The sequence below is a fragment of the Denticeps clupeoides genome, chromosome 10, assembly GCF_900700375.1.
Source record: "Denticeps clupeoides chromosome 10, fDenClu1.1, whole genome shotgun sequence".
NCBI classification, from domain to species: domain Eukaryota; kingdom Metazoa; phylum Chordata; class Actinopteri; order Clupeiformes; family Denticipitidae; genus Denticeps; species Denticeps clupeoides.
Window position 1 is genome coordinate 2,474,241 of NC_041716.1, and position 27,194 is coordinate 2,501,434.

At 43.5% G+C, this 27,194-nt stretch overlaps 2 protein-coding genes across 2 annotated transcripts; both read left to right on the plus strand.

Moving 5' to 3' along the window:
* Positions 1-1,729: 1,729 nt before the first annotated feature.
* On the plus strand, positions 1,730-20,365 carry LOC114798782 (cytospin-A-like). Its single transcript, XM_028994735.1, is given in 18 exon segments — positions 1,730-1,887; positions 8,654-8,822; positions 10,223-10,358; positions 10,474-12,095; positions 12,194-12,401; positions 12,947-13,020; positions 13,380-13,555; positions 13,662-13,684; positions 13,687-13,824; positions 14,322-14,476; positions 16,595-16,685; positions 16,919-17,008; positions 17,099-17,230; positions 17,233-17,257; positions 17,347-17,449; positions 18,662-18,778; positions 19,436-19,495; positions 20,237-20,365. Coding segments are annotated over 17 exon segments (3,372 nt in total). The 5' UTR covers positions 1,730-1,887; positions 8,654-8,690; the 3' UTR covers positions 20,327-20,365.
* Positions 20,366-26,317: 5,952 nt separating this feature from the next.
* Positions 26,318-26,646, plus strand: LOC114798001 (adenosine receptor A2a-like). Its single transcript, XM_028993354.1, is given in 2 exon segments — positions 26,318-26,393; positions 26,396-26,646. Coding segments are annotated over 2 exon segments (327 nt in total).
* Positions 26,647-27,194: the final 548 nt, after the last annotated feature.

A 27,194-nucleotide genomic window follows, 5' to 3' on the forward strand; every position in this document is an offset into this window, starting at 1 on the left:
ATCAGATTCATTTGAATCAGTTCAACCAGGTTCAGATTGGAAGAATAGGTCAAAAGGGCAGCTTGGCAGAGCCTTCAAATAACAAGTTTACTTCACAATGAGAGGAAATGTGATGTGAATGGAATGATGTGTGCGTGTGTGAGAGACAGAGAGAGAGAGAGAGAGAGAGAGATACAGGCACATCATGCTCTGTTCAAGTCTGGAGTGCAAAAGCAAAAAAGGTTTTAATGCCATAGTAAATGTCGACATACGACTGAACCATGAAGACAGCAGTTTAGAATTTAGAATTCTTGTTAAATATCCATGATACCATAGATTCATACTCCAGACCACAACAGTAAAAGGCTTTAAAAGTGAGACGTCATTACCAGAAATAGACCTTAGCTAATCATTTGGAAGCACACTTGAGGATTTTGTGGGGATTTTATTTCTTTCCCGGTTTATCAAAAATGGATTTTGCTCTGTAGTTAAAGACCTGCTGACATCTTATGTAACAATTTTTTAAGGTCAAGTTCTGTTCAAACTGAGTTATAAAGTGCTTTGGGTCGAGCTGTGGCTGAATATGATGCAAAGAAACTTCCCAAGAGGTAAATGACATTTTTAATCACATTATTTTCCATTCTAATGCATATACATTTAACCAGCTTTACAATAGACACATTTAAAATGTACAGTTACAGATAAGTGTAGCCTATGCACAACCAATCGTAAACAACGACAGCAGCTTTACCATTTCAAGAGATATTTACATTTACATTTACAGCATTTATCAGATGCCCTTATCCAGAGAGACTTACAATCAGTAGTTACAGAGACAGACCTCCTGGAGCAATTTAGGGTTAAGTGTCTTGCTCAGGGACACAATGGTAGTAAGTGGGATTTGAACCTGGGTCTTCTGTTTCATAGGCGAGTATGTTACACACTAGGCTACTACCACCTGGCTATTTGTCAATTGATATTAACACAAGTCTGTAAAATTGCTATAAGAGTTAACGATGAACTCTTCCAAGTGATTATAAGTCAGTACCAACAACAACATCAACAACAACAAAATCACATACGGTATGCTACTGGTCCATATGTTATGGTGGTGGTGGCTGTGGTGACCCTCTGGTTCGTCCTCGTTTAGTAGTTGTCAGGAACCAGGGTTTTATCTGCTGGTCTCTTCACTGGAGTCTGCAGTAGTCTGTGGGCTTGATTCAGTGTCTCGGAGAAAAGTAAACAGAAGCGGCGGCAGACCGGTAGCGTTGTACGACCGATTCTGAAATATTTCTGCAAACAGTGGCCCGGTACCCCTAACCAGGACAGCCTAACTCAGGCGAATTTAACAATGTCTGTGCTTAACAGGGTGACTGTGTGATAAAGTGGACTTCATAATTGACTTTGACAGAAGGCCAGAGAAAACAGATGTGTTTTAAGTTCACTGAACACTGAGCTCTGTAGAAGGATCAGCTTTGGTATTAACTATATTAATTGCTGCGAATAACGTTTGTATGATTGTATGAAGAGTCAGAGAATTGTCCGGTCGCCAATATTGCATATTATTATTGCATATTATACACATGCAGTGTGCATGTACTCTCACCGGCCTCTTTATTAGAAACACGCTAAATCTTGTACTAAAGGACCACTGCAGACCAGCGTCGCTTGTGGAGAAAACACGGGGAAGAACGGGGTGGGGTGGGGGGGGGTCTCTAATAAACGCCGAGCCCGAGTCCGCCCACGCGGCAGATACGTGACAACTGCAGTCGCCCAGCGCCGGGGAGCCCATGCAGCCTGCCGGGGAGTACCGCGTCCCCCGTCCGCCGAAAGAGCTCCGCAGCGTCCGGACTCCCGAGACCCTGCAGTCGCCGAGTTTACGGAAGAGGATAAAGGGCGGGACGCGAGGTAGGGAATGTGCTCCTCTGTGAGTAAAACGCGCTAATTAGCCCGCTAGGCTACTGGCGCTGCTAGCTGGCGGGGCTGAGAGGGTGACAGAAAACTGCGCTGCACCTTCTTTTCGCTTTTTTATTCTGAGCGTGTGTCTTTTTTTTTTTTTTTTTTTTTTAGAAATTATGTGTGACGAACGCCTCTTGCGTTGACATAGCATTAGCTGACACTTGCGCGTTAGCTATTAACGTTAGCGTTAGCGGCGTCAACTTTGTCGGCAACCTTTCAGTGCTAAATAGCTAGCCTCCTTCTCGTCGTGTAACCGGTAGCCCGCGGTGACACTTCACACAGCAATGTAGGCAAAACAGGTCGAAAATAATAAAACATTCAACCAAACATTAAGTTTTGGGTGACTGTAACACCTGGCCGTTCTGTCTGTCAAGCACACACACACGCCGACAACATCTGGCATTAGCGAGTCATCATATATTAGAGCGATTACCTCGGCTGAGGTTTGCGTTACGTATATATATATATTTGTTTTTTGTTTGTTTCACTTAAGCAGAAATGATTTTGTTACTGCATGATCAGAATGGCTCACGGGTCCCCAAGTGTAATTACCGCATAATTTCACCTGTCAGGTATTGCGCCCTGTTATTACGCCAGACAGATGTGCTGCGTGTTGCCAGGTCCTGCTGTTTCACGCCACGTCACTGTCAGCACAGAGTGATGTTAACCGTGGTATGCTGTACGGTGCCTGCTCTGACGCCAACGCGCTGAAAGTTAAAAGTTGACTTCTGTGTGCATTTATCCTACGATGACGGGCCATCTTAATATACAATTTATTTTATTTTTGTGCAGTGGATTTTCTTTTTAAACCGGAGTCTATTTAGTTAGTGTTCTTCCAAAGATGGAATAATTTGAGCAACATTTCATAATGCTGCGATCTGTCCAAAGAATGGTGACTTATGCAATAGGAATTTCAGCCTTCTTCTGCAGACCTCCTTTTAGTGGGGGTTGGGGGGTCCTGTGAAAAAATATGCCGTTCTTGGAGCTCCTCATAGTCATAAAAATTGAGGCTTCCAAACAAAAACACATTCTTGGAGCTGCTAGCAGCGGGAGGGCTTCCCGTGTGATGTGTGTGTGGATTCACGTGTACGTTTGTGAAAATAGATCGGGTTGAAGGTTGTATGAAAGAAAGAAATCATTCTTCTGTTATTATTAGTTTTTATTATGTCCTTGTGAATATTTGATGTTTCATTTCAGATCTGCAATCACATACATATAGTATCTGTTTCATACACAGTCATTCGGAGTATATGACAGGCGCCGGGGAAGCAGTGTGAAGGGACGTGCTTCTCTCAGTGGCACCTTGCGGCTCGGGATTCGAACCGGCAACATTCTGATAACGTCTCCGCTTCCTTACCCTCTGGGCCACCATATACAGTTTGTGAAGTGAATAACTCTTAATTTGAAATAGGACTATAGGTGAAATCCCACTATTTATGTCCCTTGTCCTGAACCTGTCCAGTCTGCATGTGTCTGAATTGGTTGGCCGGTTCCAGGTGAAAGGTCTGCTCTCAGCTCTCTTAAAGTTCTCAATTGCTCACTTACAGAAAGCACACACACATACACACGTCCTATAAACTGTTCCTAAAAGGTGGGGGCAGCAGGACAGGAAGAGGCTGTTATGGAAAGGAAGCGACTCCTGCAGTCAAAGCAGGGTGGAAAAGGGAGGTGGCAGAGAGGACCTGGAGAAGTGAATGAGAAGTGGGTGATTCCCTCTGTCCTGCTCTCTCTGTCTATGTAGTTTTAGCTCTCTCTGTCAGCACGCCGTCTAATTTTTCTGACTTTTTTTTTTTTTTTTTTTTTAACCACACCGCCCCCTTTCCTCCCTCCATGCGTTTCCATGAGGTTACACAAACACAAAGGCTCACTAAGGCAGAGTGGACTGCTGTGCCGGCTGGGCCCTGATCCAAAAGACCCCATGCTTCGATGAATGGGCCACTAAACAAACCGTGGCGAGTTATGACCCAGTTGGAGCGCTGTTTGGTTGTTTGGACGGTGGGAAACAGGAGTCTACTGAACAACGTAAACAAGGCCTGTAGGCTGGGCATTCTTTAGAGATGTATAGAGATATAGTATAACTGAAACAATAATGGCACTATGTTTTTCATGATCATGTGTGTTCTGATCATTAGAACGGTTCTCCATACATGCGAAATGCAGAAATAGGAGAGAAATCAAGCATGCTTGGGTTTACATACTAACATTTATTCCGTTGTGAACAGGGAAAATTATTCAGTTCATAACAACTTGAAGGGTCAGTTCACCCTGAAGGTACTGTAAATTATCGGACTTCACGCTTTAAGGAAACTGTTCGTGTGTCTTCTAGATGGTCTGGGTGGAGTAGGCCCGTTTGTAACATCATACTTAGGGGTGGGTGTGTGAGCCTATGGGAAAAAGTATAATTCAGAGTTTCTGACAGCATGCCCTGGCTTGTCATTCATCAGAATATGCGTCTAACACCCCTCCCCTCACTGCTTCTACCCCTCTACTTGAATTATTTGTTAGTACGTATACCTCTCTGCTTCTGGTAAATGCCACAGTACCTTTCTGAGCACATGGCAGCAGCTTTCTCTTGCACTTTTCTCCTGACATGCTGGGACCCGGGTCTGCTGTATGAATGTTGTTCCTTCTAATGTCAGGATTGTCTGTAACATAAACCGCTTACTGTTTGTGAAACATCTGGCAGAGTTGAATCTCGCAACCTACCTCAGTGTTTGATAGGATTTCGCCCATAGCAAACCTTTTCACATTGAGGCAAGGGGGCTAGGATGCACTTGCACACCTCAGCATAATTGTGAGGTAATGCACGCCAGAAAAAGAGTTAAAACGACCCTGGACTGGGTTTGACCTCATCTGTGCACTTAGGTCATCTCCTCTGATCTTCGTATGAGCGTCTTTCAGGGCTTAGCATGAGAGTCTGGATCCCCACCATGCACAGCTTGCCCTGTTCTCCTCTGACTTGTGAACAGGGGTCACATGAGGGTGGCCATACACACGTGCTCTCTCATCCCTTCCAGATGAGCCCAAATACATCCTTCTTTACTACAGCTCTTGGTTGAACATAAATGGAACATGCAAAGTTGTTTAGCATAGATTAGAATTGTATTAAACATTATTACCTACTAGTGTACCTACTGCAAAAAGAGGGTATTTAGAGTTAATTGAGTTAAAGAGTTAATTGAACTTCAATCATGATCACGATTTTGGCTGCCATGATTAAATTAATATGATTGTCGGTGATATTTACATTTAAATAACCAACCACCAGGGAGGGGGAAGTGAACAAAAGCATAGACTGAACGGCAACCTTAAATTGTGACAGAGTGAGATGTGCACCTGCAATAAAGTGTCTCTCTTTTGGGGTTTAAAAACTATAACCCTAATTCATATAAACCAAATAGATGTCGCATTCAGCCTCTCAGCATGTGACAATAACGCCGTTGTATTTGGACATTCATTCTAGATAGACTTAGTTGCCTAGTGGAAGTAGCCTAGTGGGTAACACACTCGCCTATGAAACAGAAAACCCAGGTTCAAATCCCATAATGTATGAAGCTGGTTAGCTGGTGGTAGAGGGTGGTAGTAGCCTAGTGGGTAACACACTCGCCTGTGAACCAGAAGACCCAGGTTCAAACCCCACTTACTACCATTGTGTCCCTGATCAAGACACTTAACCCTAAGTGTCTCCATGGGGGGACTGTCCCTGTAAATACTGATTGTAAGTCGCTCTGGATAAGGGCGTCTGATAAATGCTGTAAATGTAAATCACGCTTCTCTAATGGTACGAGCGAAAATACCGGACTTTTGCTTCACGTACAGCTGTAATAACGAGCAAACGAAGAATCAATGCCTAACATTTTATAAGTTTATCATCTTGAATGTTACAAAATTTCGTGTTCAACAAATAACTTTATTCATGTTACAGACCAGAGCATCTGTCTTGCCACCCCCACCTATATATATGCATAGTTAGTTCATTGTTCATAGTTCTTGACAAATCTATACAAAATATTTTTTTCCAGATAAGCAGGTAAATGGATGTTCGTCTTTCATATTTAATATAAAGAAATAAAGTATTTTCAAAGTCAATTAGGTATTTTTGTCTCTTAAGTCAGAAAATATTTACAGGCTTTTTTTTTTATTGACAAAAATCTGAAAAATAATCAGGATTATCATTTTGGCCACAATCGTGCAGGCCTATTTAGAGATGCTTCTAGTAGTTGAATCAGTTCACCACATGGTGAACAAACACTCTTTACCTCACCTGCGTGTCTCTAGAATGTGGGTGGACAGTGTAGCCTCTAGGTAGATCAATATGTGGTGATACTGTGAAGCACAAAACAATCCACTGGTATCCAGCATGTCCGATGGTATCAATTTGAAATATTACCTTCAGTGGAAAATATATAATTAGTAGTGTAATTTAGTAATGTAATTAGTGATGCATCGGTCATACTTTCTTAGTTACAATACAATACAATACAATACAATTTAGATATCGGCCGATCCCGAGTATTGTTCCAGTACCAGAATTTAATGAATAAACTGTCTTATTGTGGGGAGGGGACTGTTATTCTGTTACGTTTAAGGAAACGCAAGACCTAAATAATCACTTAAAATCTCTTTTCAGTACTTGAAAGCCAATAGAAGAATTACACACACTTATATATGCTTATTAAATTTGCAAGTGCCACTTTGCAGCGTCACTGACCACTTTGCTGGGCACAGGGAAAGATCGTTCTTCAGTGGGTTTTACAGCGCAGCACTGCATTTGCCGTGTTCGTTCTGCAACCGGCTTTAACTGAGCTCCTGGGGAGTGTGGGGACGGTGCTTTGCTCAGTGGCACTTTGGTGGATCGGGATTGGGGGCAGCGTATAAGACTCTGTGACGTCCACCCGTGTGGAATGATTTCATCGCATAATGATTTTCAATTATGCTCCATTCAGTTAACATTCTTTGTTCAGTAATATTCTGCCATTTGGTTTCTTCACACCAGGGTCTTGACTATAACACCCAGGTTCCACGTTGGGGTGTAATCCTGTCCCAGCACTATGTCTCTGTTTACTGTTCTTGCTACATGGCTTGCTTTTCATGCTGATTTAGGGTTGGGCCATATTTGAAGATGTCTCTGCATGGGAGTGTTTGTACACTGGGCATATTTCAGTCGGGGGGTCTTTGCAAAAAGCAAATGCCTCTAAGCCCTGCAGTCATGGCGGTTTCAGCCATAGCGCAGCTGAAAGACATTAGGTCTTATTTTCTCTTTTCTTGAGCAGAAAGTAGGTTCTAAGGCGAACTACAAATGAGGCCAGATAGGACAATGGGGAGCAGTAAAAAACAAAGGTCTGGAAAGGACTCGTGCTTGACTTCCAAAACAAGTGCAGACGGTCAGGCGAACCTGAGTTTTCCGTTGTGCGCAGTGCTCTCCTGCGCTTTCATGGAAAATAGCTGCTTTACCTGCCAGTTTTTCACGTCTTGAGTCCAAGACTGAGCTTGGGCATTGTCAATCACCTCGACTGTAAATATGTCGGCTGATCATTTTGACTGCTTTTTCCGTCTCTAAACCATTTTTTTTTACCTGAAACTTACCTGTTTTTTTTTCTGAGAACGCCCCCATAATTTTTGTGGAATAAATTGTCAGAAAAGGTCCAGAACTAATGTTGCTCAGCTGACAGCCCCAACACCCCCTCCCCTCTACAACAGAATTCCAACTATGCTGATCTCGGAAAATGCCTAGTCTTCCCTTGAAGTCTATCTAGAGCTTAATCAGGCCTGGACTTTTGGCCTTTCAGAGTAGGCGGCCTCTCCAGCTCTAAATGCCTTTTGTTCTTGACTGTCTAGGTTTGGGGAAGTTACGTCCTCTACTCATGTCTCAGCAGCCTTCATGTCCTCTTGAGTTTCCACACAGTCTTTTGAGGCAAAGCGCAAGAACTCCAAATGCAGAGCGGCGCCGAATGGACCGACTTCTATTAATCATTGTGACTTCCATAAGAGTGCATTTATCTGAGAGAAGCAGTGCACATCTCCATGAGCAAAGCTCAACCAGTTGAATGAACAGCATGCACAAGAAGAATCTAATGAGCTAAAGAGGATTGTTTACTGTCTTTAATTAAGTACTAATATGTTAATAGTTCTGCTATAATCATTTAACAAGTGATTGTTTATTGTAGATGCTGACATGACTTCTGGTGTGCTGTCGTTACTTTTATGCAAGAGAAGGGAGAGTTTTTTATACTTCTGTTTTTGCAGGCAATCATCCCAAATATATGAACATGTCTGCCATCTAGTGGACTTCAGAACTCAGGCTTGTATCTGAAGCATGTTATGTATAAATGGGAATATACTTCAGATCACAAAGAACCAGAGGGTTTAATCGTCTTATTGTCACGTAGCGTTGTTGTTGTAACATGGCCAGATTCATGCCAGTTAGTTTGTTTAATCAGTCAAGTAACTGAAGTGCTCAAACAACCCTCAGGGTCTCATGAACCAGCATCAGTTATAACAACTCTTACCAATACTACAAGTAACTAAGGCTGTAAACTGTGTCCTGTAAGAGTTGTTGGGGTGCAAAGGATGGCAGAAACGAGTGTTTTGTGCCCATGTCATAACAGCGTGACATCTGTTGTACTTCATCCCACCTGGCTTCGACTAAACTTTTTGCCAGGGTCAGTGCACCTTTCCTTACTTCCTTACACTGTTTATTGTTTCCCTTGCCCAGAGAGTGCTGTAAATGCATCGTCTATTGAGAACACACTATGAAGAAAGCGGGCAAGTCTGGGGCGAGTAAGGCTCCAGGAGGGGAGCGCGGCAAAACGGAAGCTGCTGCTGCTGCTAACATTGCAGGGAAAACCACAGCCAAGGCCTTGACCTCAGCTCCTCTAACCAAGGTAATGTATTTCTGTAACTAGATTAACATTAAAAAGCACTAGTTCCAAACTGGTGCTAAGCACAGCATTGTTCTCTAAACATGGGGCTTGTTCACTAGTGCAAGGTTATCTTCAGTATTATATAAATCGGTCATTACATAAATCAATAGATAATACAAGAAAACACTACAACGATGTTTACATGTGACGTATTGAAGGACGCGGCCTTAAAACATTCAGAATGAAGTAGCCTGTGTGAGAGCTGTCAATCATCAAATCAGTCACCTTGACATCTGTGGTCATTAAACCCTTTGAATGTCTGGTTTTCGCCCATCTAAAGAATGCTACAGGACACCAACTGGACCCCCAACAGTCTTCCTAGTCAGTGGATGATACAGTGAATATGGGCCTGCACTATCTGCTGCAACACATCCAGGGACTTATGCAAGGATCCTGTTTTAGGACTTTAGTTCTGCTTTCGACTCCATTGTGCCAAATCTCCTCTCCTCCAAACACCCCCAGCTCAACGTGTCACCTTGTCAGTGGACCAGTTTCCTGACAGACAGACAGAAACAGCAAGTAAGGTTGCGGCAGACCACTTCTGGAACACGGTCCCTCAATATTGGTGCCCCTCAAGGATGTGTTCTGTCTCCACTGCTCTTCTCCCTCTACATCAATTACTTCACCTCCAGAAACTCAGCTGTTAAACTCCTGAAGTTTGCAGAGGACACCATCATCATTGCACTCATTCAGGATGGTGACGAATCTGCATACTGATCGGAAGTTGAGCGGCTGGCACGCTGGTGCAGTCAGCACAAGCTTTGGACTGTAGCAATCACAGTGGACTTCAGGAGACGTCCAGCACTGCTCCCACTCTCCATATCAGACTCAATCTCGTCTATGGATATTTTCCAAGTTGTTGGGTACCACCATCTCCCAGGACCTGAACTGGGAAAACGTCATCTCTTCCATCCTCAAGAAGACATGTAGATTATGTACTTCCTGAGACAACTGAAGAAGTCCAGTCTTCCACAGGAGTGGCTGATCCAGCTATACACTGGAGTTATTGAGTCCATCCTGTGCACAAGAACATGAAGTATGAAGTATGGATGACAAAAAAGAAGAATCTGTGTCCCCTCCCGCCCTCCTGTCCCACTCAAGAACCAGAAAAAAGGCAGGGTCCAGATATAGAATTCTGCAAAATGAAAAATATCTTTAAACGTCATGAAATAATCACACACCAACAAAAAGGATAGTTTCTCTTCTTCAAGATACGATCTTTCACTAGCAAACAAGCCCTAAGATGCACTTGTTGCCATTTCAAAAATAGTATCTTCTATGACACAGACAGGAAATCAAAACCAGCGTTATTGAACTTTAACTTGTTCATGTAACCTTTATTCTACATTTGTCAATTCTAGGTCAAAAGCAATGATGATCTGTTGGCTGTAATGGCTGCGGGAGCTCCAGTGACTAACAGCACAGCTGTCAAGGGCAAGAAGAGCAGTTCTGGAGCAAGCTGCACTAACATGGAGAACAAGGCAAAGACCACTTCAGGTACATCATCACAACTACGGTATTTGAAAGAATGATTTTCATCAATTTGCTATTATATTATATGTAACTGCCAGTCAGTCTTAGAACTTTTAGTCTGAATTCACTTTGTTACTAGGCCCTTCAACCAGACGTGCATCATCTGCAACGACCAAGGAGTCTAGCTCATCTCGTGACCGTCTGAGACCAACTCGATCCAACACTGGGAAGAAGCTCTCATCTTGTGGATCAGATGGGGTTCTGCCCAAACGCTCCCGTGCTCCATCTCTGGCCACAGAATCAGAAAGCCGCATGAGCAAATCCAAGTCTGATGGGCAGCTGAGTGACAAAGTTGCCCTTGAGACCAAGGTGAAGGACCTTCTGGGAATGGCCAAGAGCAAAGATGTGGAGATCCTGCAGCTGCGTAGTGAGCTGAGAGACATGCGTGTTCAACTTGGTCTTCCAGAGGAAGAGGAGGAACAGGAGGAGAAGCCCCAGGAGAGGGAGGCTCAGGCAGTGATCACTGCAGCCGACGTGGAGTCCACCCTCCTCCTTCTGCAGGAGCAGAACCAGGCGATTCGTGGGGAGTTAAACCTCCTTAAGAACGAAAACCGCATGCTGAAGGACAGACTTAATGCTCTGGGTTTTTCTCTAGAGCAAAGGCTGGATGGGGTGGACAAGATATTTGGGTATCCTTCACTGAGCCCTGACCCAGCCTCATCAGGGGGTGGAATTGGCCACGTGGATGCAGGTGGGGCTCTAGCATCCTCAATGGCAGGGTCTGCTCCTGGCTCGATGGAGGACCTCCTTACTGGCCGCCAACATAGCGGCTCCATGGACAATCTGGACAGTGAATCCAGTGAGGTCTATCAGGCTGTGACCTCCAGCGACGATGCCTTAGATGCCCCATCAGGCTCCTCTTCCTCCTCCGAGTCCGAAGGCGCGCCAAGCTGCGAACGTTCCCGAAAGGGCAGTAGCGGGAATGCCAGTGAAGTGTCGGTAGCTTGCCTAACCGAGCGCATCCATCAGATGGAGGAGAACCAGCACAGCACAGCCGAGGAGCTGCAGGCTACGCTACAGGAGCTAGCTGACCTGCAACAGATCACGCAGGAGCTGAACGGCGAGAATGAACGGCTGGGCGAGGAGAAGGTCATACTCATGGACTCCCTGTGCCAGCAGAGCGACAAACTGGAACACTGCGGCCGGCAGATTGAGTACTTCCGATCGCTCCTGGACGAACACCACGTGGCCTACACGGTAGACGAGGACATTAAGAGTGGCCGCTACATGGAGCTGGAGCAACGCTACGTGGAGCTGGCTGAGAATGCGCGCTTCGAACGCGAACAGCTACTGGGTGTGCAGCAGCACCTCAGCAACACGCTGAAGATGGCAGAGCAGGACAACGCAGAAGCACAAGGCATGATCCAGGCACTGAAGGAGCGAAACCACCACATGGAGCGCCTGGTGGACTCCGAGCGGCAGGAGCGAGTCGCCATGGCCGCGGCCCTGGAGGAGTACAAGGTGGCGGTGAGCAACGACCAAGCGGAGCTGAGCCGCTGCAGGGCCCACCTAGAACAAGAACGGCAGAAGGTGGCTGAGCTCTACTCGCTTCACAACGCCGGAGACAAAAGCGACATCCGCCAGCTGCTGGAGAGTGTCCGGCTAGACAAAGAAGAGGCTGAGGCCAAAGCTGCCAAGCTGCAGGAGGACCTGGGGCACGCGCGCACTGAGGTCACTCGACTGCAGGACACACTCAGCAAGGTTCGTTACTGGATTTGCCCATCGTTTCTGTTCCATACTCTCTCCTCTGTCCACAACATTGTCCTCTTCTCGTGTGACACTCTCTCCGCCTCACTCAGCTGGACGGGGAGTACCGGGACTTCCAGGGGGAGGTGCAGAAAGAGCTGGCTGAGCAGAAACGTATGCTGGATAAGCAGCGTGGTGACCTGCAGGAGAAGGACACCGAGATCGAGGACATGAAGGAGACCATCTTTGAGCTGGAGGATGAGGTGGAGCAGCATCGTGCTGTCAAACTTCACGACAACCTCATCATAAGCGATCTGGAGAGTGAGTTTAAGTTATTTAACAATAATGGATTGATGGTGACGTGGTGGATAGCATTGGAAGATGAGACTGAGATGTGGGGTCACCAGTTATGGAGTGTTTGTAAATGAGAAAGAAATGGTGTACATGGAGGACTACAATCTACCTGTGATGAAAGAAGGACTAGGGTGAGCAGTTGCCCTTGGTCTGCTCTCTGTGTAGTGCCCTTGTCTGGCCACTTGGGGGTGCAGTAGACCTAATACACCTGTATCTGCAAAGCAAGGCCATTTACCATTGAGATGTAATCAAGTACACTAGGCTGAGAAGCTATTTATTAGGTAAGGTTTCATTTCAGTCGTCAATAGCTTATTATCTTGATGCTAAACGCTGATTACCTCAATGTTCTCAGTTTACATCGCAATTGAATTGCACAGGAGCAGACCTTCTATTGCCTAATGAATTGTGCTCGATGGCACAGTTCTATCGCTCTCTCATCCTGTTGTTTGTGTGTACTCCTCTCTGCCTCTGTTCACATGGGCCTTTCTTCCGTGGGCCTGTTTCCTCCTCAGGCTCGGTGAAAAAGCTGCAGGACCAAAAGCATGACATGGAGCGGGAGATTAAGATTCTGCATCGGAGGCTGAGGGTGAGTGTGACAGGGTCATCTGAGGACAAGACCCTATTGTTTGCTCTCTTAAGACACAAGGGTCTCTATTCATTTCATAAGGGAGACTGATATTGAGACTGATTTTAGCCAAAATCATAAAATGTGTAATCTGTATAATCTATAACCTTCATAACTAATATTAAAAGGCACATCTTATTCTGATCAGTTTGTACAGATTATTTCATAAAATTTAATTGCAATAAATATCACTGCAATGTCTGACAATATCATAACACAAACAGTTGATGTCAGAAATTGATGTCTGTTTGTATTATTATTATATTTTGACTGGTCATGCGTCCGTGTTCAGTGATTTGTGTACATATACACGTTTTCAGGAGGAATCTGCAGAGTGGCGTCAGTTCCAGGCAGATCTGCAGACAGCCGTGGTCATTGCTAATGACATCAAGTCGGAAGCACAGGAGGAGATCGGGGACCTGCGGCGTCGCCTGCACGAGGCTCAGGAGAAGAACGAGAAGCTGAACAAAGACCTGGATGACGTCAAGAACCGCAAGTGTGTGTTTTTCTGTGCGGTTTGTGAAAGTTAGCGTAGTGAACTCTGTGTGGTTATAGAATGTGTGTGTAACAGTGTGTTGGGGGGGCTGCTGTGTGTGTAACAGGCAGGAGGAGGAGCGTGGACGTGTGATAACTACATGAACGCAGTGGAGAGGGACCTGGCTGCATTGAGGCAGGGCATGGGCCTGAGCCGCCGCTCCTCCACGTCTTCTGAGCCCTCCCCCACCGTCAAAACCCTTATCAAGAGCTTTGACAGCGCCTCACAAGGTACACAAAGAGAATTCAGCTCTGTTTCTGTTTAAAATATCAAGGCTGCAGTACTATCTAGTACGGCGTATAATGGTTCAGCAATGGTTCTCTCTTTTATTTTCTCTGAGAGTATGACGTTAATTAAACCTCTGGATGTAAGACAGTCAAAAAATTTCTCATTTATTGTGTACTTGCTAAAACCATTCGCGTGTGAAATTGGTTTGGATGCAAAAATGTTTTTTAAATTCAATCCCTAATGTTTGTTGTGTGCCCTTCTTCTGTTTTAAAATGCATTACTATTACAGGAACTATGCCCAAGTCCCTTGTACTAAAGGCTGAGCTTCTTTATATTCATGGAAATACTATATAGCAAAGTGTCCACCAATATAACATTGTTTTATTTATTTGTTTGTTTGTTTGTTTATTGTTGAAAACAATAAAGCCATGTATATGACCTTGGTAGCCTGTCTTTATCAATTAAGTAAATGCTCAAAGAGTTATCATTTGCCCTGTAGGTCCCGTGGTCAGTGCTGCTGCCGCTGCTGCTGCTGCTGTTGCTGCTGTAGCTGCTACCACAGCAACTGCTGCAACGTCTACCACACTACCCCGCACTCCGCTGAGTCCCAGCCCAATGAAGACCCCTCCTGCTGCTGCGGTTTCACCCATACAGGTAACACACACTCACGTGTGCACAGCAGCCCTTGCTCTACGCCAGCCCCAGACTGGAGATGATTGGTCCCTGTACACTGCCCTTTTTTTAAACACTACACCTATTTTCTTGGACAAATCATCACCAACCCTGCACTGACACCAATTGCAGGCTCATTCTACCTTCTCTGTATCACTCCATTCCAAGGTTTCTTCCTTTCTTTTTTCTCTCTCCTAGAGTTTTTCCATGCGTGCAGAAGGGTCAAGTGTGGGGGGTGTCAACTGTAGGGTCTGTCAAAGCCTAGTGAGACACACTGTATGTCTTTTTTGGCTATATAAGAAATAACTGCTGTTGTTGCTGTATACATTTACTGTTCACTAATGAATCAAAGACCACCATAGTGCTGGCCAGGATTTTTTTTATATTTGGAAACACTTCCTGTGCACAGAATTTTCCTCCTGTGATTCAGTACTAAAGAGATAATTCTGCTTCCTGTTCCTGTGACACGGTTGCTGCATTGTAGAGAGGCCAGAGTTTGTCACTGCAGATCTGGAAGCTGCCTGTGCCTTTTGCAGTTTGATGTAAGTTTCTCTGTTGTGGACTCGGTTAGTCCTTTTAGTTCATGCTGAGGTAAAAAAAAAGGACTGTGTTGTCCTTAAGAGCTTGGCTACTGTTATTACCAAAGATGCTCAGAGAAAAGGCAAAGGTTACAGGCATTTACACTGTCAGTTGATTAAAAAAATGTTTTAGTAGCGGTAGTTCTGATATTATGATGAAAACATCCGCTATATATTTATATATTTACTTACTTACTTTCATCCAGCAGGGCAGCCTTACTTCACCCCGCATTGCTTACAATGCTGCGCTTTCACCTCCCATCATGCACACTACAGCCTCGTGCTAGATATTAACTGAAGCAGCCCGGAGGTGGTTTAAACACAAGAAGTGCACTTTTGTGCTTTTACTATCAGCATATAATAACAAACATTGATTTTAAGTATTCAAATCTTTAGTGTTGACTTTCCCCACACTGAAACACATTCCTCTCAAATTAATGACAGATAACATTGTTTATAACAAATTACAAAAATGTCACGATGGCACAGCAGGGCAAGTTAAAAGTGCATGCAAACGGGTGACTACAACAAAAGGATTTTTAACAACAACAAAAAAAAACAGCACGTAGAGAGACAGGGAACAACCAATGACCCGACGAGGACATGGCACAGCAGGCACACATTTATACACAGAAACACAGATGTACACAATCAGAACATCTGGATTACATCATCTACAACAAGTCAGATCATGACGAAGAATGGTTCATGCTTAAATATAATATTCAACAATGTGCTGTTAGTTATCAAGGTTGTCGGTTTGAATCGGGAACTGCCATGGTGCCACTGAGCAAAAAAGTAGCGTCCCCACACACTGCTCCCCAGGCACTTTTCATGGCTGCCCACTGTTCACTAAGGGTGATTGGTTAAAAGCAGAGGACTCATTTTGTTGTGTGCACCATGTGCTGTGCTGCAGTGTATCACACTTCGATAAAAGATTAACATAATTCACTAGAACAAAATCATCAAATAATTATTCAGAAGAACCAAATCATTAACCCAATAAACAATTTTGAGTTTTTTAATCATCTTTTTAATTATCTCAGTCAGTTAACACTATATTATTACATAGTGAACACTGGTGCTTCCACAATTTTTTTTATTACAAAAAATGTGTCTATTGTGTTCTTACATTTATATGTTATGTGTTATTACTAAAAAACGTGTCTCAGAGACTGAAGACTGCACCTCTGCTGTCCTTACCTCCAAGGCAAACACAGCCTTCTCAGAGGCTCACATTGTACATAAATGTCTTTCTGAACAAGCCATGACAGGTTGATGGTAGACAAGGAACGTCTCCCTGACTTATGAATGAATGGTCCAGCTTGAGAATATCTATTTTCCTCCCTGCCAGATCGGGTGCACCACTTTATTTCATCTGACAGTCTCCGGGCTTAAATGGATTTTGCTTCGAACTGTGCGTCCTTGAAACTCCCTTTCTGTCAGAGGACTTCTAGGGCCCTGAGTGCTGCCCATTGCTTTGGCTCTGTTAACATGATGACCGTCCTCTTCTCTTTTCCAGAGGCACTCCATCGCAGGCTCCATGGCTGCAGCCAAACCCCTGTCCTCTCTCACTGACAAGAGACCCAGTTATGCAGATATCAGCATGCCAGGTGAGTCTGCATACTGATGCCCACCAACCACCAACACTGCCAGTGAACGAGTTCCACTAAATAAAATCATCATTTCATGGATAGGGTGGGATGATTTTTCATAATTTTTCAAATTGTAGTCAAAATTCTTCAAAACTGGTTTTTACTTGGCTTTCATGAATGTCAGAAGTTTTATTCATTATAGAGGTGCATCAGTACTACCAGGGGTCTGAACACTCTCATGCCTCTCCTAGCTGAGCACCTCCTGCGTGCCGCCCCTGGGGGTCGTCCTGCCTCAGCACTACAAAGAGTCTCAAGCATGGACTCAGCAAAAGCTATTTCAGGTGAGCCTCAAACGTCCCAGATTTGCACTTTAATACATGATCTGATCTGATCTTTTTTTAATGTATGTTTGAATTATATATGTATTTCAGTCTCCCGCAGGGCCAATGAGGAAGTAAAGAGGGATATCTCGGCCACCGACAGCGGGCCTGCCTCCACTCTCATGACCATGGGCTCAACAGCATCATCCCTGTCTCTGTCCTCATCTTCCCCCACGGCATCAGTCCCCCCACTGCACGCAGCCGGCTCCGGTACCTACCCCCTTCCCAACTCTCTATAGACCACGGTACTTCCCTACCTACCTAATGACACGACAGTTGTTCTATATTCCCCTGTATAGAGAGGAGCGGAAGGACCCGCTGTCAGCATTGGCACGAGAATATGGGGGCTCCAAGAGGAACGCGCTCCTGAGGTGGTGCCAGAAGAAGACAGAAGGTTATCAGGTGAGTGCTACATGTGAATATTGGTTGCAGGGTATGTTTTTGTACAGATTAGGGGTAGCAGTGGTTCAGCAAGCCCACAGTTTGTTTGTATTATGTTCACATACCTGTTCATATTCTTTGCATTCTGAAATACTTTAAAAGCCGCATTCTTGGAGTCGACATTGGGGTGGACAAAATATTTTATGATGTTCTGATGGAGGACATATTTCAGCATCACATTTATGGCATTTAGCAACGCCATTATCCAGAGCAACTTACAATCAGTGGTTACAGGGACAGTCCCCCTGGACTGTCCCTCAGGGTTAAGTGTCTTACTCACACAATTAGGACACAATGATAGTAAGGGGAGTTTGAACGTGCGACTTTATGGTCTTCTGGCTTATAGGCGAGGGTGTTACCCACTAGGATACTACCGCGATACTACCGCTACCACTCCTCAATTTAAATTGTGCCGTTTTAAAGTGTTTGTTCATAGCTTTTATATAATAGAACCATTGTAACAAATGGTGGTTTTTATTTAACTCTTGAACAAAGTTTATTTACAGGAAAAGCTCTCTTTTTATGACCTCTCTGTGTGCAAAAGTGTTGGTTAATGCAGTGTTTACTACACCTGCTTTTTTATTGTTTTATTGTCATGGCACCATTAAAGTATTAAAGCCAGGATTTCTCTGATAACCCTGATCCATCCTGAAGGGCAATTACCGGTATTTACATGTTTGGATATTTATATTTTTATATTGAGTGGCCAGCTCATTTCAGGGTATTAATTTCATTGTTGTGCTCTAGTTTAAGGCCCAGCATTCTTGGCAGATTCATGAAGCCATTTACGTCTGTCAGGAAGCTAGCATATATCTTATTTTTTTACAGAATGTGACTGGCAAGGAGGGTTTTAATTGTCCTCTAACCTCACTATGAAACTTGAAACTGTAACTCCAGTTACAGTTTACATTTCAGTTTATATCATGTAAATCATTGTCATCGCATCTTTGATGTAACTCTGTTAAGTTAATCCCATTTTCTTCTGTTTAGCTCTTTCTTTCAGTTTTCACAATCTTGTGTTTATAAGGGTCTAAACCTGTTTTGTTGGCACCGTAGGGAAACATCCAGTTCTATCATCCAGCATACCTCTCAGTATTGGTTAAAATTCTGCGTTAGAGACAGGAACAGTTTCAACCATTCTGCGTTACCCTGTCACATAATTCTACCTTCTAGAACATCGACATCACCAACTTCAGCAGCAGCTGGAACGATGGGCTGGCTTTCTGCGCGGTCCTCCACACCTACCTGCCTGCACACATTCCCTACCAGGAGCTCAACAGCCAAGACAAGGCAAGTGAAATGGGATTGAATGTTACGCAACATGTCTTAAGTGAACTTTGAAACACTTTGCAGATGATCTCATAAACAGATCGAGAGCTGAATGCACTATGTCAGTCATGATCCGCAGTTCGGACCGGAGTTTCATGTTGGTCCTGTGTTATTAGTGAAAGTGAAGTGATTGTCATTGTGAAACACTGCAGCACAGCACACAGTGCACAAAATGAAATGTGTCATCTGTGTCCTCTGCTTTTAACCCATAGTGTTTAACTATGATAGGCGTGTGGGAACGGTGCTTTTTTGCTCAGTGGCACCTTGGCAGATCGGGATTCGAACCGTAAACTTTCTGATTACGGGGCCGCTTCCTTAACCAAGGAAAAAAATGGTGAGACATGGCGAGGAAGAAGGATGCCCACACACACACATGAACAGGGCAGCTTTATACAAGCAAACACGGGTGAAAACAATCAGGAAACAAAATAGCACAGGACGAACATGAAACTCCAGTCCGAACTATGGATCCGGAGTAGCCCCTGCCAGACTGGATCATGAAAAATGTCAGTATTGTGCTGTTGCATGATAGTGAGCCACTGATTCTGAAATTGTGTTTGATCGATGGCTTTTCATGTCTTCTTATTTTATATACTTGTTTTATTCTGTTATGTGTAGAGGCGGAATTTTTCCCTGGCTTTCCAAGCTGCAGAAAGTGTGGGCATCAAATCCACTTTGGTAAGAATCCCTTGCCCTTCAGTTAGTTTATGTGGTGACTTTAATTAGACTGGTGTGCACAACCAAAAGCTTGTTATCTACATTATCACTGCATTTATATTGTATGATAATATACTTAGTTTATGCTGCAGCGGTAAAACATCCATCAAGGTCAGGAAGAAATGATGTGGAAATGCATATTTCGCCCAGCTGCATGCATACCTAGCTGCAGAGAATGCATTAATCATTTAAAGGGGAAGTTTCTGCTTTTTTTACTCCCATCCTGGGCGGAGCGAGAAAAAAACTGGAAACCCTGAGAACAACTTTATCGTTTAATGTGCCCTGAATGGGGTTTTTGTTCTCAGTCGCCACTATTTATATCCAATGCAACAATATGCAGCATTCCATTACTTAATGCCAGAACAGAAGTACCTTTGGTACTTCTAACTTTGAGCTCATGTTTACAGAGTGGCTATTCAAGCAACTGGCCAATGCTTTAAAGCCCATGTGAAGGAAATTCAGAGATTGATCTCTAAACACCTACAAATTAGAAAATGAAAAGCTGAAAAGGACTGTAAACTGCGTAGTACTTTGGTGTAAACAGTTTTTCATGATTTTTTGCATTTCAGGGTCATGCTAGGTTATTACTGAGAGGAACATGGTTGATCATCAGGTTGTTTTTCTGTGGTCAGATTCTGTGCTCTCATTGGTCAGGTCATATTTCTGACCTTTTATGTTCTCATGTCTGAAACCCTCATACAGGACATCAATGAGATGGTTCACACCGAGAGGCCGGACTGGCAGAGTGTCATGACCTATGTTACAGCCATCTACAAGTACTTTGAGACCTGAGCTCATCCTCGTGGGAAAAAAAGGACAATCCTGAGCACCGCGCCTTTCAAAACACCCCACCATTTGACTAAGCTCAGTATACTTTTAAATCCATTTTCATCATCATTCTTCAACCTGGCATGGTTTTATTGGTGGTGTGGTCACAATTTAGCTGGTCCCTGCACCACCACAGCACCAACACTGCAATTTCCCAAGAACAGCAACACTAACCTTTGTGCCTTTCTCCCTGCACTAAATCTCTGCTTTACAATGAAAGCTTGAGCCAAACAGTTGTGAATGTAAATAGAGATGGGAACGAGGTACATCTCTACATTGCTTTTGTGCCATGCCATCATGCAGTCATGGGTGGCTATGTAGATGCCTGATCCAGTGCCTGATTGAAACACAATGCGCATGAAAATCACATTTAAAGACAATAACGATCCTAATGAACCATGTTTATTGGGCTGGAAAGGATTCTCCAAGGCACTTGGGTATGCATCCAGTTATTGACAAGTTACCTATTAAGCATGCATCAATACCTTTTTTAAGCCTATTATAAGCTTTATTGCGACCCGTTGGACCAGCTGGCAGTGCCACTTTACCGGGGCCTGCTTTACTGGACAGGTCGAGCAAACAGGATGAAGTGGCCGTTGTTGTGAAACCGAGGTCCTGACATTCACTTGGATTTACTTGGTAAGCAGCTAGTCGCATTAAGGCGGCCGCATGATCCTTGCTGGTGTGGTATAAAAATTCCACAGGAATCAACCACTCGCCCCCTCATGCTGGCGCCAGTTCGTAATCTGCACACTATAGAAGTAACGTTGCAGGTCCAGTGACGAACCCTCGTTCCGTAGCGAGCATTTAGCTCCTGTTGTCTCGCATACCAAATAAGAGTATAAAAACAGCGTAGCTTCGCACCGAGCTGTATTGTCACGTATGTCATGTAGCATTATTATAGGGTTTAGTGAAGCACATATAGTCTGCGGCAGTCATTTCTTTTTGGTTGGTATGTTTTTGTTGAAGCACAAAAACTGGGATTAACGAGATTTGAAGGACTGCCTCCAATCTTGACTACATTCCAATGCCTTATTCATCAAAGTCCACCAAAACCTTTGGACAATCGCGCCGGTGGCTGACAGTGAGAGGGAATTTTAAATGGCAAATATCCGATTTACGTCAGATTTATTGAATGAACCTTTCCTTACTTTGAAACCATGCATGCAACCATCTACAACAACAAATGACAGATTTGTTTATGTACTATATTACCACAGTCATATTTAGTTTATGCTTTAAAATTTCATATGTTTAAGAGGCCATGTCATTTTGTGAAACTGAAAAAACAACCTGCATGTTAAAAAAAGTTGTGCAGGTGAGGAAAAAATATTATCCGGTTGTGATTTGTCTATTGTGGTTTTATGGTTTAGTTGTTATAACCTGTAAAAATATGCACTGGGAGGTGTGACTTCAGTAAGAACCAAAATGCACATTTCAGCCGCCTGATGTGACAAGATGTCACAGACTTCAGTGGACCAAACTGTGTTGCAGAGCTCAGTGGTTTTGGGTGCACAATGTGAATAAAAGCCACTCTCAGAGGTACCTGCACCTCAGTGCTTTACAAATGACACTTAGTGGAACACTTGCACAGTGTGTTTGCAAGGTAATAGTTACACATTACACATTGTTTGTTGCAATTTATGTTTCATGTCTGATCACTTTCATGTCTGAGACGCCTTCCCACCATCAAGCCTTTAATATTTATAAAAGTAATAATACATTTGAGTGTAAATGTTGGAAATATTTGGAAGTGGAGTGTTCCGAACAAAACTGAACGCTGTGCCGTCATGGCAAGTTGTGTTGTGTTGATTATGCATATTATGATTTTTTGTTTTGTTTTTCTGCTAGATATGTAATGTGGATGCCTTCAGTCTGAGAAGGGTTCCAACACTGTCAGACATGAAACATGAAGCTACACTACCAGTCCTCAAACTCAGAATGTCTTGACTGTGGCTTGAATGGTGTTTTCAATGCAGATCTGTTCACTGATGTTTGAATGTTACAGTTGTTTACTGGTACATTTTATGTCATTTTTCCTTTATTTTGCCAATCTGTCTGGAATAGACGTACAATTCAATTCACAGTGAATGTAAAAGGAAGCTTGAAATTTCTGTGTAATTTCCAGTTTGAATGTTTATTGCTTTCACCTGCTTGCATATTTATCACAATGCTGTCTGCCTTTTTTAAGCAAACTGAGTCATGTATTATTTTATATTGTTGTGTTGAGTTGAAATGGTAAAATATCAGTTTTTAAATCCGCATTGATGGTTCTTTGCAAGTGTGAAAGAGTAGCCTGTTAATGGTTCTGGAACCAGAGAAGTAATTATTCTGTTTTGAATAATTAGCAATGATTTTAGAGTGTGTGACTGTATTTATATTTAGTATTATTAAATAACTACACCACCAAATGGGTTTGTAATTATTTCTTGGGTTTAAATCATCGTTTTAATGTTTAAGGTCTGTATAGACCTAATGGCAAATTTGTACATTTCTTAGTTCTAGGTTAATTATAGTTTTAAATATGTTTACATATTTAATTCAGTTTATATATTTTTTTAAAAAGGCAGAACGTTACATTTGAGGTGAATTACGTGTCATTCATTATGAAAACTTTATTTAAATTTTTTATTTTTATGTTTTATTGTAATTACATCTTAAATCAATTACCGATGGGAATTCCATCGGGGTCCGGCGAGGAAACATCACAGCTCAGCCGCCTTGACCGTGTCATGTGGTCCCGCCGCGGCCGCTCATTGGCCTGCTCGTCGGACGCTGGGGAGGGCCGGGAGCGCGCCTGCGTGCGCGCGCGGCGGGACTGAAAGCGCGCGGCTGTCGCGGGAACGTGCACATCTCAGCTCGGCATCGGTCGTAGCATCACGAGTTCTCAAAACTTTCATATTTAATATATATACATATTTTATTTTATTTTGCCAGTTTTTCGTTTTACAAAAACTTTTCTTTTTGCACTAAGAAAAAAGAATTATTTTTAACCATGCAAGGTAAGTTAAGCATTTCTGTTATTACGTCTGCATTTTGAAATATGAATATTTGTAAGAAGATATAATTAGGCTGACTTCCGGCATGCAAGTACGTGTTGTAATTTGAAAAATTCCGAAACTCATCAGGAGCTCATTAAAACCCTACTTGAATTACGCAGGAAGTTTTATATTAAATAAACTGTCTAATCGTGATCCTAATCACCCTTCGTCGTGACTGAGACTAATTAATTGTGGTAACAGTTTGCAAATGTTACGTGATTTCGGTCACGTGGCCTCCTTACCCGGCACATTAACCTTTGCGGATAAATTATTCTTGGAAATTGCACCCCCCCCTCTCCAAAAAAAAAAAAAAAAGGTGGCCCATGCCTCCAGGTTGAATTTTAATAAGCTGTGAAATTGCTGAGAAGACTCACCTGAGTTCTAACCTCGCCCTTGCCTTGACATTGTGCAGTTAATCACATGCACAGGCTGGGGTCAAGAACCAACAACAAAAAACCTGATCACTGTTGGCTTTGCTGTAATTCTCCTGTTTTCCACTCCATTAGACCATCCACCACCCCCCCACCCTTCCTTCTCAGCTCCATTACCTGTGTGGCTTGTAGATTTGCCAAAATGTTTACTACTGGCACTGGGCTATTTTAAGACGCCCATAAAAGCAGCGGATTATTTTGTGGGTTTTGCCTCCAGAAACCGATGTGTTTTCTGCCATTCAATGTGTGCGCTGATGAAGACCGGGGAACATTAAGCCGGCAATAAAACTATCAGTCTCCTGGACAGCTGAGAGGCAGCTGTTGGGTCCCTGACCACCACAGACGCTTTTTTTTTTTTTTTAAGCCGAAGGTCTCCGGTCTTCTATTAATCTTGTGGGGATATTCAGAATATGGATACAAAACATGAACCTGGTGATTTAATGGGCTGACTTTCTTTCAGTCAATCATGCCAGCTGCATAGGTGCAATCCCATTTACAAATCTACAAATGGCATTGCACCTATGCATCTGTATGATTTGCTGCCACGGGTGAGTATATCTCATCAGTATATCTCATGATCAAGCAGTTACACAAAGCATGTCTGATGAACTGGATAAGCAAATGAATAGCAATTAAAGAGCATTTTTCATGCAAGCCTGAGAGCCAAGACAATGTGGCAAACTGTTAATTAGTTAAGTGTGATTCATGAGAAATTAATCTTTCTCAAATTAATTCGTATTAGGATTGTGTTAGGGCTGTAGGCATGGATTAGCCTAAGTGCACATCTTCTTGCATCCTGTAAGCGCTGCACTTTTCCTGTGACCCATTTTCACACCTGCTGGCGACACCTGCCCTGTGTGTTTGGCCAGCATGAGTGCTTCGGGCCATTGTGGCAAAGAATCACTTCTTTTGCATTTTCTGGTGTAGAACAGTTCAAAAGGGAGCATTAAATACAGTGAAGTGATTGTCATTGTGAAACACTGCAGCACAGCACACGGTGACACAACAAAATGTGTCCTCTGCTTTTAACCATCACCCTTATTGAGCAGAGGGCAGCCATGACAGGCGCCCCGGGAGCAGTGGGCAAGAAAGGGACCCGGGGAGCAGTGTGTGGGGACGGTGCTTGCTCAGTGGTGGTTCTGATTCGAACCGGCAACCTTCTGATTGCGGTTCCGTTTCCCTACCCATTTGGCCACCACTTAGGTGAAGAATCAGAAGTTCTAAATATAAAAAGAATTCACTCTACATGAGATTTACATTTAGATCAGTGGCCTGCTTAACATTCAATGAATAAGAAGGTTGCAATGCGCAAAAATGAAACATATTGAGGGCAGACTCCGTTTGTTGACTGCAGCTGCTTTCACCGAAACTCTGAAGATCCTTAGGGATCATCATCTCCACTTGCACTATGGGAATTCATCTGAAGAAGAGGCATTTTAAGCAGCGCCATTTGAAATGCCTCCCCCACAAAGAAATGCTTGGAAATTCAGCACACATTTCTTAAATGCGTCAGAGCGAAGGACGGAACACTGAACAACGCACTTTCCTGCTTTTGTGTGTGAATCGTTCACAGTATACAAACAAGTAATCTTCTACCGGGCAGTCAGGGTTGAAAATTCCTTTTCTGGAAAGGCTCAACGTTCCACCTTCCTTATCAGCTGCTAAGCATTGAGAATTTCAGGCGGTCCCCAGCGGGGACACAGTAGGTGGTGTTCACTGCAGAATTCCTGAATTGCCACGGTATTCTTCCATTAGACATGACTGAGTCGATAATGGGACTTGAGGTTTTTGTCAATAACTCCCGCTCATTGGTCAATAATCATCATTTTTTTGTTGTATGTATTCAGGGAAACGCTGGGGTCGGGCTGTAGGTGGGGCAGTTGCAGCATCTCTAAGTGCTTCATCAATCATTCATTCCCATTGAAGAAGAAATTCCATAATGGCAGATAAGATAGGGTGTGTTTTTTGTTAGCCTGACTCAGGTTGTTCTTTGTCACTTTTATCTACAGGAGTCACCTATGTGATAACTTTCTGTCACTGCGCGGCCTTCTGGATTCTCTGGAATAGAGCGTGAAACGGAATTGTGGGAGAAGTAAGATATCCGGATGAGGATGAGGAAGTTGAGACACAATACCAGTGATGTTGGACGTGGATGACTATAGTTTTCCATGAGATAAATGAAAGCAAAAGCCTGATGATCTTTTTTTAAACGTGCCCGTACATTATCTGGAGGTTGTCAGATCATCACTGGAAGCACAGATGCCCTGAACATCTCAAATTAATGTGACTCTCCATCCTCCTTCACTTCTTAGTCAAGGAATTTATTTGTGTCCTGGTGTCACAAACTCATCTCCAGATCAACCTTCCGGTGTGTGTTTGGAGCACTTGGGGCTACCCAGTGCCCAGCAGGGCGAGGCAACCTTGCTCAGCCGAAGCAATGGACGTTGAGGCAAGGTGTCATGCCTCCCCCCCGTGGCCACACCATGTCGAGTGATGTCCTCTACATCGTGCTGGAGCTGCTGATCGCTTTGCTCTCCATTCTGGGTAACGTGCTGGTTGCTGGGCGGTGGGCCTCAACAGCAACCTGCAGAGCATCACCAACTTCTTTGTGGTGTCTTTGGCTGTGGCGGACATCGCTGTGGGAGTACTGGCCATTCCCTTCTCCATTCTGATAAGTACGGGCTTCTGCGCCAACTTCTACGGGTGCCTGTTCATCGCCTGCTTCGTGCTGGTGCTCACTCAGAGCTCAATCTTCAGCCTGCTGGCTATCGCCATTGACCGCTACATCGCCATCAAGATCCCACTGAGGTGAGTCACGTGTAGGACAAGGGCATTAACGACTTCGGACTTTTCAAATTGATTTATTCTCATGCACAATTCCAGCGGTCAATTTTGCATTTTAGATCCCCATCTCTAGCTGTCCTTCAAACCTCCCCTCAAAAAAAAAAATTACACACACACCACACACACACATATATATATATATATTTATTTTAAGAAAGTAGAATATAAAACATGTTTTCAGTTATTTCACCTTTTTTGTTAAGTACATAACTCCACATGTGTTCATTCAAGTTTGATGCCTTCAGTGAGAATCTACCAACGTAAATGGTCATGAAATAAAAAAAGAAAACACAATGAATGAGAAGGGTGTGTCCAAACTTTTGGCCTGTACTGTATATGTGTGTATACAGTATTAAAGTTTTAATATCTATATATATATTTTTTAACATTAAATCAATATTACTGTATTACACACACTTCATGTCATTTGCAAAAAAAAAAAGACATGACTTGTCGACTTCTCTCAGGGGTCATCGACAAACCGTTTTCTGTGTAGAAGTTGTTGGAATATGACCA